The sequence below is a fragment of the Eucyclogobius newberryi genome, unplaced genomic scaffold, assembly GCF_026437365.1.
Source record: "Eucyclogobius newberryi isolate DKJ021-1_F unplaced genomic scaffold, fEucNew1.0.hap1 SCAF_2, whole genome shotgun sequence".
NCBI lineage: Eukaryota > Metazoa > Chordata > Actinopteri > Gobiiformes > Gobiidae > Eucyclogobius > Eucyclogobius newberryi.
In genome coordinates this window covers 24,566,208-24,581,861 of record NW_027315834.1, presented here as the reverse complement: position 1 = coordinate 24,581,861, position 15,654 = coordinate 24,566,208, and the positions used below count along the sequence as shown (strand labels likewise).

The following is a 15,654-nucleotide window of genomic DNA, read 5'->3' as shown; positions in this document are numbered from 1 at the left end:
TTCCACATGGAATGAGTCCAAGGTAAAATGTATTGTTTTTATTCATCTATCAGCGTTTGTAGTTTCAGTATAATGTGCATGCTGCTAATGTTCTTCTGTGTTAAATGCACACTTGCTTCATTTCTTTTGCTTTAACCACAGGCATCTAATTTTACATTTCTGACCAGTCACTGCTAGTTCAATCAGGAAAGCACACTTGCACAGGGAAATGTAACACTAAAGTTTAATACCCTTAACTCCCATTGCCCATTACTCTGTTTGCTGTTACTATCTTTAGCCTCTTTCAAGTGTGGTTGTTGATTTTAAGTATGTGGAGGCAGCAGGCCTTTGACTGAAGGAACTCTATCCTTGAGCAGCCTTTAAGTCCTTTTAAAGGCCTTTTTATTTGCCATATTGCCTTTTTTGTGCTTTACACCATGTTATAATGTTGTATTCAAACGATTCCGGGAGTTGTTTTATTTCATTTGCACATGTTTGAGTAATCCCGCTTGAAAGGACACATTTTGAATTGAATAATGCAAACCATAAACGGGGGACAACATTTTATTTATCTGATGTGCAATGGACTTTCAAATGGTTGTATTTGTATATAGATTTTTGCTCTACTAAATCTCTTTATCTTAAAGCTTCAATACATACATATTTGTTTATTTGAGTTTATGTGCTTCAGTTTTATGTGCATTGGTTTATAGAGCGCAAAACAATTAGGTAAACAATGTTTTTATTTACATAATTTCTAACACCGCTAATCTGCGCTTGGTGCAGAGCAGTTACCACATTTGTGCTTGAAGTATGTTCTGGTGTCTCTTGTTTACAATGCAACAGTTTGTTTTCAACTGGCCTCTGTTATTGCCCAACTTTAGACTTGAAGAGGTTTCTGTTCAAACCAAGGTTGTTTGCACTTGTCTTGAGACGGTTGCAACATGGCCGAGCTATGATGCATACGAGTTTTGGCGCTCACGTGTTCTGTGTTTTATTGCTTTTGTTAAGTTAAATCCAGTCAGTTGCTTCCTACCTATTTTTGAACGTAACTAACCTAGCCTTACGGGCAGCTGCTGGATCAACTGTGACCCTGTGATGACTCTACAGTTCCTTAGAAGTTCACATGCCATTGATTTAGAAGTAACAGAGAGCAAAATTATTCCGAAACAAAATTCAAAAATGCAATGCTGATTTTGTTGGATCACTTCATTGATTTTACATTACTGTTAAACTTACAATAATTCAATTAGAATAATTGTACCTGTATTTTAGCAAATCATCTACACTCTAAATAGCGTGTTTATCAATCTCTACCTTATGTACCGATTATATGTTCTGAAATGAGTTGTGTCCTACACAGGCTGTATCCAAGAATGGGCTTTTCCATCTCGGACAGGTAAACAACAACAGCAGTAAAGGCTTCTCTGGCGCAAACCTGTTCTTTGTGGAGCCTTCCTCTTTTCCACTTCCCCATTAATTGCAGCACATGGATGGATACATCTACTGTCTTTTTTGATTGAATGTCCCTCAGATCTTCTCCTGTGTTGACCTCTCACTCCTCTGTTTGGCTGATGTGTCTTCTCTCTGTGGCAGTGATGGGTGGATTTGTTGGTTGTTGGTTTTCCTCTTCCTAATGGCATCAAAGGTCTGCTAAGCCGTAAAACACCTGTAAAAATCGGTGCTGATAAAAATAATAAAAATGTCAATATTTTAAAATTATCGTTTTACATTTAAAACACTTGTGTTTGACAATGAGGCTGGACCTTTGACATTTTTTGTCAATATTCTTTTATATTCTACACTGTATGCAGTGTATCTTGTGGTGTGGTATAACTGGAAATGTGGGAAACTGCTGTATTTGAAAAGGTGTAAATTCTGGCTTCCTTAATGTCTAGAAAACAGTCTATTAACCAATGATTTTTACTCTCTCCTCTAGACCAGAGATGATTTTCTTGGACAAGTCGATGTTCCTCTCAGTCATCTGCCGGTGAGTTGAATACACCTGTGGACAGTGGCGCTTGTTTTAGCACTGTAGTTTATTTAAATCAAACACACCCCATCACTGTTACACTACATTTGCTCCTCGGCAACAAAATAGTGATTATAAAGAAGGAGCTTTTCAAAATGTGCATGTGAAAGTTTATTTCAAGAGTCACTTGTTGCTCAATGTGCATGCTCACAACAGCCGAAACAAGTGTTTGGTGCCGCGGCGCTCTCTCTACTCTGCTGCTGTGAAACAAACCTGGCTCTGGGATTGTGGTGACGAGATAATGACCTAACCAAAATTAACGTGTTACTGATTTGAAAAAGTAACTAGTACTAGATTACATGGGTGCACAAAACGAACGCGTTCCTCGTTACTCTAAAAAAGTAATTTTTATACCCCCAACTCTGAATGCTGTGCCGAAAGCCCTGCGATTTACTCATCTGTTGTTGTGCCTTTTATGGTGGACCTCTGTAGTTGAATGCACAACGACGTGTCTTGACTTGAGTGTGAGAATGTACAATATTCAGGAGGATTACTTTTCTCTGACTGTTTCTCTTTGAGCTATTTTTTGTGGAAAAAAAATCAAACACAGTTCAGTGGCACTGCACTGCAGTCTTTACTTGCATAACATAATAATGTAATGCAACACACAGATTCTGCCTGTTAATAACACTTTGTAATTCAGTGACTAAGTGTGTCAGACTTTCAGGGACCTGTTGTAAACATGTGAGGCACTAGCTCTCAGAAGATTCGTATGAAACATTGAGGTTAATTGTTGTTAGGAACCAAATTTCACAACAGCTCCAAATGGCTAATAACAGAATACTAATTACAGTATTTTAGTTTGAAATTTCATCTCTACTATTTCCTGGCTTCTCGAGCTATAAGTTTAAAATTAATTCACGGTACTTACACAAGATTTTACAATACAAAGTTCACCTTTACTGGGGACTGAGCACCGAAAGATATAGGCAACTGTTGATGTGATTTTGGGCCTTACAAAAATAAATTGATTTGATTTGATTTGATATACAATATACAAAATAAAAATAGAGAAAAAAAACTTCCCTAATGTTTTTTTTCTTTCCAGGTTGAAACGGTTTCTGATTTTGGCCACATTTGGCCTGATAGGTTTAAAAAAAAAAAAAAAAAAAAAAAACTTTCCTGTATAAAAATATAATTTAATGAAATAATTATACTTCTCTTCGATGCAGTTGCTTTTAAAACTAGGACGGTTAAATCCACATTGATTGGCATTTGTTGTATACGGAGTCTTTTTGATTTCCAGACTGAGGACCCTGCCCTGGAGCGCCCCTACACATTTAAAGACTTCCTCCTGCGACCCCGAAGGTTAGTTTGCCAGGTGCAGAACCTTATTAACCTAAAATATATATATTTCTGGTTAATCAATGACCATTAAATGTTTCAGATGTTTACTTTCTTCTATTTTAAAAGCATATAATGTTTTGCTAGGTTTATCTGACTGTAAATGGATTCAAACATGAAACACAGTATTTGGGTGCGTGCACACTCACCTCATCAAAACTGGGACTAAACCAGGACTGAACACCAAACTAAACCTGCACTAGGTCAGGACTAAAGCAGGACTTGAACAGGACCAAACCAAGCCCACATCAGGACTAAAATGGGCTCAGATTAGAAGCAAATTGTGAAATGTGTGAACGCACCCTTAATGTGTATATAAGTATTACGCTTGGTGGGCTTATCTAAGGAGTTGTATTTGATTGATTGTATATTTCCAGTCATAAGTCCAGGGTGAAGGGTTACCTGCGTCTAAAGATGGCCTATCTTCCAAAACAAGATGGACATGAAGAGGAGGCAGGAGACATAAGGGAGGAGGCGGAGGTAGGAGAATAACGTCTATTTGATTTTAGACCTTCAGCAAAATATTGATTGCCTCAACCAAAAGGCCATTACATATAACTTTATGCCTTTAGCATTTGATTTGGAATGTGTAACGATGCTCTAACTCTTCTTTTTTCTCTGTCACTCCCTTATTTTGTCCTTTTATTCCTTTACTTACCTTAGCTTGGTCCTTTTTGTGTGTGTTTTTTTTTTTTTTTTGGTTCTGTTGTTTTTGTTGTTTTATGTCCTAAAAAGTAATAATAATTTTCTTTAAGGAATGTGTAGCAAAAGATTGTATTTATTCAGTGCGGTTTGAGAATAGAGCTTCTTTTTCTTCTAAGTATTCAGACTGTAATTTGCTGCCAGAATCTGAGCGAGGTCTTATCCAGGTCAGTCGCTGGAAAAGTCATTTGCGTCTCGATTCTTTATTTATGAAGCAAAAATAAGTCGTAGATCTTACTTTTATGGGTTCCTTTTAAGTATATAAAAAGGAAAAAAGAGAAAGATTTTTTTTTTTAAATTCACTGATATATCTTTATAAACACTTTGTTACACATGCCTTATTGTTACTGTGTTACTCTCTGTAGTGGCAGCGTTGCATTTACTCTCAACTTGGTCTGCACACTATGTGGTTTAAGCTTGATCCCAGTCAGACAAAAAATAACTGTAAATATTAACAATCAGAACATCAGAAACATCAGAAACCACAACATAGCTCTCCAAAGTTGAAAACTCACTCACAGCCAATTCGGCCTCTTTCCAAGCTTCAGTTCCCGTTTTAATCGCTTTCTTTTATAAGCTGTTAATTTGTGTCATAAAAACAGACTCACAGAATATCTGGCAAACATTTCTTTTTTTTAGGGCTGGGAAGACGCCGCTGACTCCGGCTCGCAGCGACCACAGCAGCTGCAGCCACCCTTACCGCCAGGCTGGGAGGAGAAGGTGGATAACCTGGGACGCACCTACTTTGTCAATCACAACAACCGTTCAACGCAGTGGAAGAGGCCCTCGAACATGTAGGTCCAACTGCAAAATCTAAATCCAAAAATGAAGGGCTGCGCAATGCACCGAGAAAGTATCGACACCGCAATCAATGCACTGTCTAATGCAGCAAATTAAATGTGTCGCAAAAACACCAAGGTCCTCCCATCAAACATTTAAACAGCTCTAAATTTGCCTTGATTTTTTTCTCTGTTTGGTCTCTGTTAAACATATTGCAAACGTTTCCAATATTGCGCTATGAAGACAAAAGCGTTCTGTTCTTTTTTTTTTTTTAGCGATGTTATTTCGGAAACTGAGAGCGACAGTCAGCAGCGACAGATTCACCAAGAAGCCCATCGAGTTTTCCGCTCCAGGCGCCACATCAGTGAAGACTTGGAAAACGAGCACCTTGAACCCAGAGAGTTGGATAATGTATGATAATATTAATTACACAATCGTCAGGAAAATAAGGATGGAACTTTTAAACTGCTATTTGTTGTCTTCCAGTCCTGGGAGCTGATCACAGAGGAGGATCCCAATGACACTTTAGCACAGCCCCAGCCCGGAACCTCATCTTCTGTTTTGACACCACCTCAGCCACCAACACCTGTCACTCAGGAGTTCTCTGAAGATTTGAACGTGAGACTATCCCTCACAACGGATATAAATGGTGAAATGCCAGGACCAAGCACGGCTCTGGTGAGACCTCAAACGACACAATAAAACATAGTACAAGTTCAGTCAAATCAATGTCGCTTTTGTCTTTTCTGCTGTCTTCATCAGCAGAGCCAACTCTCGAACAGAATCCGCTCAGCCAGCATGACGGATGGTGTCAGTGAGCAGGCCCTACCCCCCCCTCTAATGGTACATGTCTCTGAAGCCCTCAAATTGTTCTTCCATTTACTTCAACCCTTGTCATTCCTTTAAGTTTTTTTTTTAAACTTTACGTAATTCTAAGTGATCTCTTTTCTTTTTCTCTTTTCAAAAGTATCTCTGCTGCTTTGCTTTAGTCCTCCTCTCTGCTTTTGTTTCCTTAATTACTAAAAATATATAGTATTAATAATAATAATGCAATAGTCCTCGATTTTTCAACAGTTATGTACATTATTCATTCCATACCCAGTACAATTCTTTGTCACAAAGCTCAGAAAAAGAAAAGTTGCTACAGTTTTTTTGCAGTTGAACTTCCTATACTGCTGCTATCGGGAGCATTTTGATTGGATAGGACGTTGTCATACCAACTGAGAACACACATAAACCTTAAATAAAATCTAAATAGAGTAGCTTTCGTCAGTGTGATGTTGTCACCCTTTTGACATGTTTTGGCACCTAATGTGTCAGAATTGGGTCTTTCAACATTATGTGAATGAGAAATACATATGTATATTGATTGTTGTCAGCGGTAGTTGGATAATCTGAGTAGTACTCAGCGTCAGACCAAAAATACAGACTTTGGATCAAACATGATCCACCACTGAGTCACAGCATCACAGTCACATTCAGCAGGTGTTTGTCACATGTATGATTCACGATGAATCTGGCTTTGGCCAATTAAAAGTACAGCTAGTCTTTTTCTCCATAACTCACCCTGTAAACATGTTTATGTAAGGCTTTGAAAGATCGATAAAGTCGTCAGAAAAGCCCTTTTTGTTATAATATTAAAATTGTAATAATAGAATTTTAAGAAAACGACAAGTAAATATTTTAGTTTCATAATAATGTAAAAAACTATTGAGAAATTATTGGTTACATCTTTTGGGCTTATTACTACTAATTATGAATAATTGGATTTGATTATACTTTTTTACAGTTTCTAATAAGCAAATCACACATCACATCCTAAAGGCATTTTCTTTTCCTTCTGATCACAAAACAAATCCCCTCTGTCATCATCCAATGTGAGCCGACCTGATTTACCCTAAACCCTTCCCTGTTTACTAGTGCACCCACTGCCCTTTCCTCACAAATAAATACAACACTAAAGAGCGTCTTCCCCTGTTGTCCACACCAGCGAAGTTCCCAATCCAGAAGAATGAGAGCTCAGACAGTCACAGGTGGCGAGGAGCCCATGGTAATATCATGTTTATATACAGTACAATCCCATCATAAAGTTACATTTAACACATAATAACACCTTTTATATTTAATAACATTCAATTCATAAAATGCTTGATAGGACTTTAGCATATGCATTTTTATTTATTTTTGCTATACAAAAATTACACTTGAAGAAGCATTATTTATTTGGTGTTTTAAATGGAACAATTAAATAACCATCACAAAAATAGAACTGTTTCATTCAGTTTTATTGTTATTTTGTGCTTATTTTCTAACCATTTTATTCCCTTGTGCTGGAAAACCTTTCAAGAAGTGGTCCAGAGTTATTCATGCTGTGCTCTCTCTCTATACTCGCCCAGTCTCCTTCTGCCACCTCTCAGTCCCTGACCACCCCCGGCCTGCCCCCTGGATGGGAAGAGAGGAAAGACGCCAAAGGAAGAACATATTACGTCAACCATAACAGCCGCACCACAACCTGGACTAGGCCCATTATACAGGTACAGCAGGTCCCAAGGCGGCCGGACTCTTGCATGGGGCTGGACCTTACCCTGGCTCTAAAGCACCATCGGCATTTGTGTGCCGGGCCTCTTCCTCTTCCTCCTTTGTCTTTGTTCTCTCTGTAGGTGTAACAAATAATGGAAATTAGCCAACTGTCTAATCTCAGCGTATGCTTATTCGTTTGTCTGTCCTCCTGCCTTTGTATGGTTTCACTGTTTTCTTCTTCTGGTCTAGATGTCTCGTTAGTAGGGATGTCACAGTAACAAATTTAAGTGTTACGATTGTGATAATTATTCACAATTAAGAACATGATCAAACAACAGTTACTTACTTTATTTTCTTTAATTCCCATTGTCTAACATGCTGCTATTTGCCAAGTTTGAGACCAGCTTTTTCCTGAATGATGAAGGAATTTTGGACTGTAGATTTTGACCTGCATAATCAGGATTGTCGGTTAACCAAATCATCTTGACATCCCTACTTGCTATGGTCATTTTGTTTGGCTCGTTTTACATGTCTGGTTTCTCCACTGCTTCACTAGTCACAGCTGAAGTATACGTAGCAGCGAGAGAGACTGCTGCACTGAACTGTTTTTTTTACTGCCTGTTAATGCTATTTTTGTTCATATCTTTGGTGTGATCTTACACATCATTTCTTCTCACATCGAAGTGGAATCATGCATATCAAAAGTACGATCATGCATAAGAAAAATATGATCCAAGGATTTCTGTGATAGGGCTGTCACGATAATTACTGTTACAATAGTACCTTTTCTTCTGTGTTAGTCGAGAAATTATTGTTATTTTTTTGGTTTGAGCAGTTGAGTACTCATTATAGAAACGACTTAAGTATTCAATTCTCCTAATTATTATTATTAGTTTTATGACTTTTACGCTATTTTCTGTTCCACTTGAATATTAGTTATTGTGACAGGCCATATTCCCAAATTAACAATTACAATAACTCATTTCCTTGACATTTTAGGAATACTTTTTTGACAGTGTCGGATGAACTGGTACCCATTTCTTCTAGAGCAGATTGCATGTTACAGAACTTAATACACTGCCCAAATTGCTTCCCTCACCTCAAAAGAGTGCTTCTCTCCCTGACAGCTCACTGAAGAAGGAGCCAGCACGTCTGCCGCAGCCTCGGGAGCGGCATCGGCCTTGGCCCCTGCTTCCACCCCCTCCTCCTCCAGTACTTCCAACAACCACCTCCATGAGCCCCAAGTCCGACGACCTCGTAGCCTTAGCTCCCCCACTGTCACCCTGTCCACTCCCTTGGAGGTGAGAAAGACCCAGCTGCACCAGAGCTCTCATCTCACCATTTCCTCTCCCAAACAGCTGCTAATTGCCTTGCCTCTTTATACACCCTCACCTCGTCATCCCTCTGTGATTAGGTTCTTTATAGTTCTCTCCACCAATCACAAGTGTTTAAAATGTCCTTTTTCCACTGTTAATTATTGTTTGACCTTTCTGTTCCTGTCATCAAAAAGCATTTTACCTTGGTTATTATTCAAATGACTCACAGTAATTTAATGTATACAATCAACTTTTACTTACTTTACTTTACATTTGATATTACTGCCAAGTTTTGCCTGTCTTAATTTGACAATATTTGACTTATTCAGTTATTGATGTTTTTTTTTTTTACTGTGAAATGGTATTAAAACATAAACTGAGCTCTGCAATTACAATATTCAGAGTTGAAATGTCTCTGGATAAATTAAACGTGAATCTCTAGACGATTACAGTGGATGCCTTAGCATAGTAACATGGGAGGATTTCTTTTTAATCGGTTTTCTGTGGTCGCCAAGTTCTGTTGTGCCTTTTACACATTTAGTCAATGTTCAGCCATTGCCATATTTGTCTAATGATTTTTAGGGGGCCAACAATATTCCTGTTCGAAGGGCAGTCAAAGACACCTTCTCCAACCCGCAGTCTCCTCAACCGTCCCCCTACAGCTCGCCCAAGTCGCAGCATAAGCCACAACAGAGCTTCCTGCCCCCCGGGTGGGAAATGAGAATAGCCCCCAATGGACGGCCATTCTTCATCGACCACAACAGCAGAGTAACCACTTGGGTGAGCCACGCTTCACAACAGATATGTGTTATGTGTTATGTTGTAGATCCAGACTAGTGGCTCTTGGGGACATCTAGTGGTGTGACAAGTTAACATACATACAGTTTTTGGTGCCAAATAGCTTTAGTTTGTATGAAAATGAAATGCTCTATGCGTCTTTTTGGTTCCTTTTATTTCCTCCAGGATGACCCTCGATTAAAGTATCCTGTTCATATGAGGAATAAGAACTTGATGGAGCCTGGGGACCTCGGTCCACTTCCCGTAAGTGCTTTCATGTTCATTAAAAGCAAACCATAAAAGCCCACAATTCATTTCCATATTATTTTAAAGCTGAGTCTGTTTTTACATGTATAAATTTGTTTATATTAATTCAAAATGACTTTGGCTATAGTATATCCATTAGCATATTAAATTGTTTCGACTTAATTTGTCTTTATTTGTACAGCTTATTGATATATTATTTATTATTGTATTGATATTATTTGTTCATCCTTATACTGGAGCTGTCAGGGTGTTTTAGCCGTTGCTTAAACATAGTTCAATAAGAGAGGTTTGTGCATCCCGTGGGTTTGTGTGGCGTGTGCATGTCTCTTTTCTCTCGCCATTCGAGTGGATCTAATGTTTGCTTCTTCTTCTGCACCTGGCCATGTCTGTTTGGCAGCACCTACCAGAGGAGGTTGGTTGGTGCCTCCCTCCATCTGCCTGCCTACCTGTCTGGTGGCCCAGTCAATTGCCTGCAGACAGCCTTGCATTTTCTTTTTCACTCTCTCCTTTCAAAAATTCTTTCTCCCTCTTCATCATGCCCAGCATGGATGAACTGCACCTCCCACAGTCAATACTGCCATACCTGCCCTCTTTGCATCATCACCATTTCTGTTAAAGATTAACATGCACCTTATGCCCCCTCAGTCTGCTTCTTTGTTGTACTTCTGTCTATAGCTGATCTACAGTGTGTGGTGAAGTTTGAGCACTTGCAAAAAGACAGTTAATGAATCAGCTGAAGAAGGGGCTTTTACAGCATGTAATATAATGTTCCACTCATGCAGAAGCAACACCTGGAAACATACAGCCTTTTAGGCCTGTATTTAAGAAGGTCGTTGAAGTTTGATCCATAAACATTGACGTTCATCACAGCCTCATAAAATAGTTACACAAAATCATAAGTGCTGGTTCCGTATGGGTGTGTGAGTGTGTGTGTCAATATCCCAAATGGCCATTGTGTCAGTTGTGTATTGTTTTTTACTACAGAGATGATATATAACCTTTATTTTGTTCTCATATCCCTGCCTGGCTCCTGTCTCAAACCGTATTCAAATAGAAGCAAAAATCCCTCCTGGTCCTTTTTTGTTGATTGATTGAGCTTATTCCAAGGTTCTGAGCTTTCATGTGCTCAGTTGTGTAATGGTCACCAGAGTTCAATCAAGCAAGGACGCAAACGGATGGATTTCAATTACTATTTGATGCTGGCCTGCTTCTTGTTGTCTCCTAATAAGAGCTGTGCACATAGTCATAATTTGTTTTTATTCATTTTAGCCGGGATGGGAAGAAAGAGTCCACACAGATGGTCGCACCTTCTACATTGATCACAGTAAGCCAATGTTAATCCATCTCTCACGGTCATTTGTGCCTTCCTTTGTCGTCCTTCTGTGTAATTGTGAAAGCCGTTACAGATGGTGTAGTAGCAAAGAGCAGAGAGAGAGATGTGTTATTATGAAGAGAATGATTCCATTACTCTATTTCAAATTCAATGTAAAATGATTTGACTGTTCATTTGTTTTATTTAGATACAAAGAACACTCAGTGGGAAGACCCGCGCCTGCAGAGTCCAGCCATCACAGGACCAGTGAGTTGAACTGCCCTTTACTCGCAAAATGATAATTACTTGAAACGTTAACAATCACTCTTCAGCACTAGTGTGTCATTTGTAATATCCAAGTGTTACAATCATGCAGGACTTGGTGCTTTGAGTGGCAACAAGGTGTTGGCATGTGAAGTGAGCACAATCAAATGTAGCAACAGTTTCCATGACCTTTTCCCCTGCAAGGCTTTTTATTTATTTTACCACTTTATAACAATACTCTTTTTCTGTTCTTGCTTTTAGGCTGTCCCCTACTCCAGAGAATTCAAGCAAAAATATGATTATTTCAGGAAGAAATTAAAGAAACCGGTAAGAAAAATCTGTAAATACTATAGTAAACTAATGAATACGTTCAGATTTAGTCGAATGTCAATCGGTTGTGCTTACGCTTTTATACTTTTTAGGCGGACATTCCTAACCGCTTTGAGATGAAGCTGCACAGAAATAACATCTTTGAAGAGTCCTACCGCCGCATTATGTCGTTGAAGAGACCAGACATCTTGAAAGCCCGGCTCTGGATCGAGTTTGAGTCTGAGAAAGGCCTGGACTATGGCGGAGTGGCCCGAGAGTGGTTCTTTCTCTTGTCTAAGGAAATGTTTAATCCTTACTATGGCCTGTTTGAATACTCTGCTACGTAAGTACTGATCTTTACTAGTTTTTAGTTCATTCTTGGTGCAATAACCAAACAACTGTTAAATCACTTGCTGCAATGAAGGAAACATGGAAAATATCTTAGTCATGGAGATCTCCTATGAGACTTGTTCTGGATTTCCTTTTTCTTTGAGCAAGATTTCCTCACATTGAAACTCCCATCCTGATAGTTGTTTACCACGTCCGGATGATGTAGTACAGGCAGCAGGTCCATGTTCCTGACAAAACAATTTATACATTTAAAATATACTTCAATGATTTGTATAAAGATGTAACATTTTTAGTTTTATCTGTTTATTAATTTATCTGTTTAATTAATTATTATTTCTTCTTTTTTTTCTCACAGGGATAATTACACTCTTCAAATCAACCCTAACTCTGGTCTCTGTAACGAGGATCATCTGTCATACTTCAAGTTCATTGGACGTGTGGCAGGAATGGCAGTGTTTCATGGAAAGCTATTAGATGGTAAACACAGGATTTTCTTTTATTCAAGTTTTATGTATTTATCCACTGACACATTTTTATACTCTAGGATTTTTTATTCGGCCATTTTACAAAATGATGCTTGGAAAGCAGATTTCTTTAAAAGACATGGAGTCTGTGGTATGTCTGAGTTCCATTTCATTTAGTAACAACTATATTCACATTTATGATGTCTTTATTGCTAAGTGTCCTCTGTGTACCTTTCTGTAGGATAGTGAATACTACAACTCCCTCAAGTGGATCCTCGAGAATGATCCCACCGAGCTGGATTTAAGGTTCTGTATTGATGAAGACAACTTTGGACAAGTGAGTAGCCTCCATACTCATAATACTTATAGAAATTGCATACATTAAATAGTAGACAATATTTACATTTGTATGCTTTGCTCCCACAGACATACCAGGTTGATCTGAAACCCAACGGTTCTGACATGGTCGTGACCAATGAAAACAAAAAGGAATACATTGAGTAATTATTTTTCATCTTGTATAATGTTTTTTTTTTTTTTTTTAAACTACAATCAACAAGTATAAAAATATATGTACATTTCTTTCTAATAGCCTTGTCATCCAGTGGAGATTTGTGAACCGCGTGCAGAAGCAGATGAACGCTTTCCTGGAGGTAATATCTTCAGAGTTACCACATGGGGGCAATGTGGCTGCACACATCAAGTTAACGCTTAGGTTTTTCCTTCACCATCTTCTTTACTGGATACATGTATATATTTGGTTCATTTTAAAATGTTTTTGTTATTCAAACTACCTTCTTCTGTTTTCAGGGATTCACTGAGCTCATACTCATAGATCTTATCAAGATCTTTGATGAAAATGAATTGGAGGTATTTTAAAACTAATTATTGGTGTTATTTGCTGTGATAAGTATATAAACATTTGAACAAACCATGATAATTAAGTGTTTCCTTTGTGGTTGCAGCTGCTCATGTGTGGTTTGGGTGATGTTGATGTCAATGACTGGAGACAACACACTGTTTACAAGAATGGCTACTGCCCCAATCACCCAGTTATACAGTGGTTTTGGAAGGTATTTGATTTCATTCTATTCTCCAAATATTAGCCATTTGTTAGACATTTTGATTGCCTAACGTGTACTTCTAGTATCTATCTATGCCAAGAGTGTGGCCTTGAAAAGATCAAAGTCTGTTATAATGGGTTTGTTGACTTTGATAAAACTACAAGCGGCCCTGGTCAACATTTGCCATGAGCCTACTCTTTAAACACTGTTCATCAGCAAACCTGCCCATTAAAGAAATGACTGGCTTTCAACACATTTTTATATTGAATTAAAATCTATTCTTTGTTTAAATCAGGTTGTTCTGTTAATGGATGCCGAAAAGAGGATCCGACTTCTTCAATTTGTCACTGGAACTTCACGAGTGCCAATGAATGGCTTTGCAGAACTTTATGGTTAGCACAATTGTTCAATATAACCGTTTAAACATATGTACTAAGTAGAAATCTCAATCAAGAGACAAAAGCTGACCAGTTCCAACAGTTATTATTCTCTTTCTGTGCACAGGTTCTAATGGCCCACAGCTGTTCACAATTGAGCAATGGGGAACACCGGACAAGCTGCCACGAGCTCACACGTGGTACGTGACCAGGCTTAAAACGATGATTAAGTGCACACGAGTCACACTCCTAACCATACTGTCCTCCTCCTAGTTTCAACCGCTTGGATCTCCCAGCCTACGATTCCTTTGAGGACCTGAGGGAGAAACTTCTCATGGCTGTGGAGAATGCACAAGGCTTTGAGGGCGTTGACTAAAGGATCTGGGGCCACACGCAACACAACAAACAATTCAAGCCAGACATGGGCCGCAGGGGAGTCCAAGCAGCTGTTTGTCGTAGCAGTTCTCTCTGAGCATGTTATACTGTAATCCTGACTGCAACATGCCGCATGGCAGCCTCCTTTTGGAGCAGTTACGTCTTCGTATTTCAATCTTCTTAATGTGAGTTCACTATTTAAGGGTGCTGTGGAGGAATAGTAAGCCGAATGTTGCACCTTCTTATGACCAGGCATGAACAGTGACAAGCTCGCCCCTGTGTACAGTTTAATTCACTATTCTCCTTGTCCTGTGAAAATCTACAGTGCTGGAATAACACTAATGCATTTCAAGAGCTCCTTTGTGTATGCGATAGCACAGTATGAGCACCCTTCAGTGAATGGGTCCAAGCATGGCCTTAATCTGGCTCATTCATGCACTATTTCTCTATAAAACCTGCAAAGGCGCTATGATCACAGAACTCTCAGATCCTTTGACCAACACCAGATTACCTTAGGAATGCTAGCCAATCAAAAATCAGGAAATGGGCATACTTCACAGTAAAGCCTTGTCTAAGTTTTGTCACATACTGCCGCTGCAGCCTTTTATACATTTTTTTTAAGCTATATGGAGGGGTTTGAGAAAGGGGGATGCAAATGTCCCCGAAGATGAATTTTATAGTTTTTGTGAGTTTTCATGAAACGGCGTTTTTTTTTTTTTTAATCATTAGTTATAGATTTAATTCTAACAAGAATTTCCTCTCAATTCTATTTGTACTGATGAACAATGATGTTTACTATTTTGACAGTTTAATATAAACATGTGATGTGTAAGGCTGGTTGGGAATAACTAGTCCATATCATTTGTTAAAATTATAGCAAATATGTTGCATAAAATGGTTTATATTGTATTGCTACGGAAGCAGCATGAAACTGTATCTTGTGTTGGCTTTAAATAGTTAATGGACGTGCAAGTCTTGGGGGTTGGAGGGCCAACTATTAAGTTGGTTAGTTGCATCGTTATTATAACAATATTCTTCTGCCTGTTGCTGTTCATAATGCTGTAAATTGTTCTTGAAAAAATACATTTTAAGTCCTTTCATGATATAAATATATGTGTATAACATTAAATAGAAGTATTGCTGAATAATGACACTAATTGAAGCGGTGTGTGTGTACAGGTGATTGAGAGAGAAACTGTGATTGTCAGTAAATTTAAAACCGCATGTTAAGATTTATGTTTTCTTTTCTTACACCTACGAACCAAAAGGGCACTTTATTGATCACTCTGAGGTCATGTGAGTATTGTACATCTTATGTCATTAACATGAATGTGATTCTTTTTTCCATTTGGAGCACTTATTTGGTGCAATATAAAATAGTCTTAGCTGCTACTAACATTGAAGCAGATTGACAGAAGTGA

At 38.4% G+C, this 15,654-nt stretch overlaps 1 protein-coding gene across 9 annotated transcripts in view; it reads left to right on the top strand.

Annotated features, from left to right (window-relative positions):
* The window catches only part of nedd4l (NEDD4 like E3 ubiquitin protein ligase), a 30,687-nt gene extending 15,033 nt beyond the window's left edge, over positions 1-15,654 (top strand). The window contains exons 1-28 of one of the 9 annotated variants that reach the window (XM_072454786.1): positions 1-22; positions 1,343-1,378; positions 1,919-1,969; positions 3,258-3,319; positions 3,733-3,835; positions 4,697-4,851; positions 5,113-5,248; positions 5,324-5,515; positions 5,600-5,680; positions 6,828-6,887; positions 7,234-7,371; positions 8,485-8,658; positions 9,256-9,453; positions 9,637-9,714; positions 10,987-11,041; positions 11,238-11,296; positions 11,555-11,620; positions 11,716-11,945; positions 12,309-12,430; positions 12,498-12,568; positions 12,659-12,754; positions 12,844-12,917; positions 13,010-13,070; positions 13,228-13,287; positions 13,383-13,490; positions 13,777-13,873; positions 13,986-14,058; positions 14,132-15,654. The exon at positions 1-22 is cut by the window's left edge and continues 1,476 nt beyond it. In XM_072454786.1, coding sequence (XP_072310887.1) covers positions 1-22; positions 1,343-1,378; positions 1,919-1,969; positions 3,258-3,319; positions 3,733-3,835; positions 4,697-4,851; positions 5,113-5,248; positions 5,324-5,515; positions 5,600-5,680; positions 6,828-6,887; positions 7,234-7,371; positions 8,485-8,658; positions 9,256-9,453; positions 9,637-9,714; positions 10,987-11,041; positions 11,238-11,296; positions 11,555-11,620; positions 11,716-11,945; positions 12,309-12,430; positions 12,498-12,568; positions 12,659-12,754; positions 12,844-12,917; positions 13,010-13,070; positions 13,228-13,287; positions 13,383-13,490; positions 13,777-13,873; positions 13,986-14,058; positions 14,132-14,234 — 2,761 coding nt within the window. In that variant the 3' untranslated portion in view covers positions 14,235-15,654. The remainder of the gene's footprint in view (positions 23-1,342; positions 1,379-1,918; positions 1,970-3,257; positions 3,320-3,732; positions 3,836-4,696; positions 4,852-5,112; positions 5,249-5,323; positions 5,516-5,599; positions 5,681-6,827; positions 6,888-7,233; positions 7,372-8,484; positions 8,659-9,255; positions 9,454-9,636; positions 9,715-10,986; positions 11,042-11,237; positions 11,297-11,554; positions 11,621-11,715; positions 11,946-12,308; positions 12,431-12,497; positions 12,569-12,658; positions 12,755-12,843; positions 12,918-13,009; positions 13,071-13,227; positions 13,288-13,382; positions 13,491-13,776; positions 13,874-13,985; positions 14,059-14,131) is intronic. The other 8 variants (XM_072454787.1, XM_072454794.1, XM_072454793.1 and 5 more) reach the window with 8 other exon arrangements.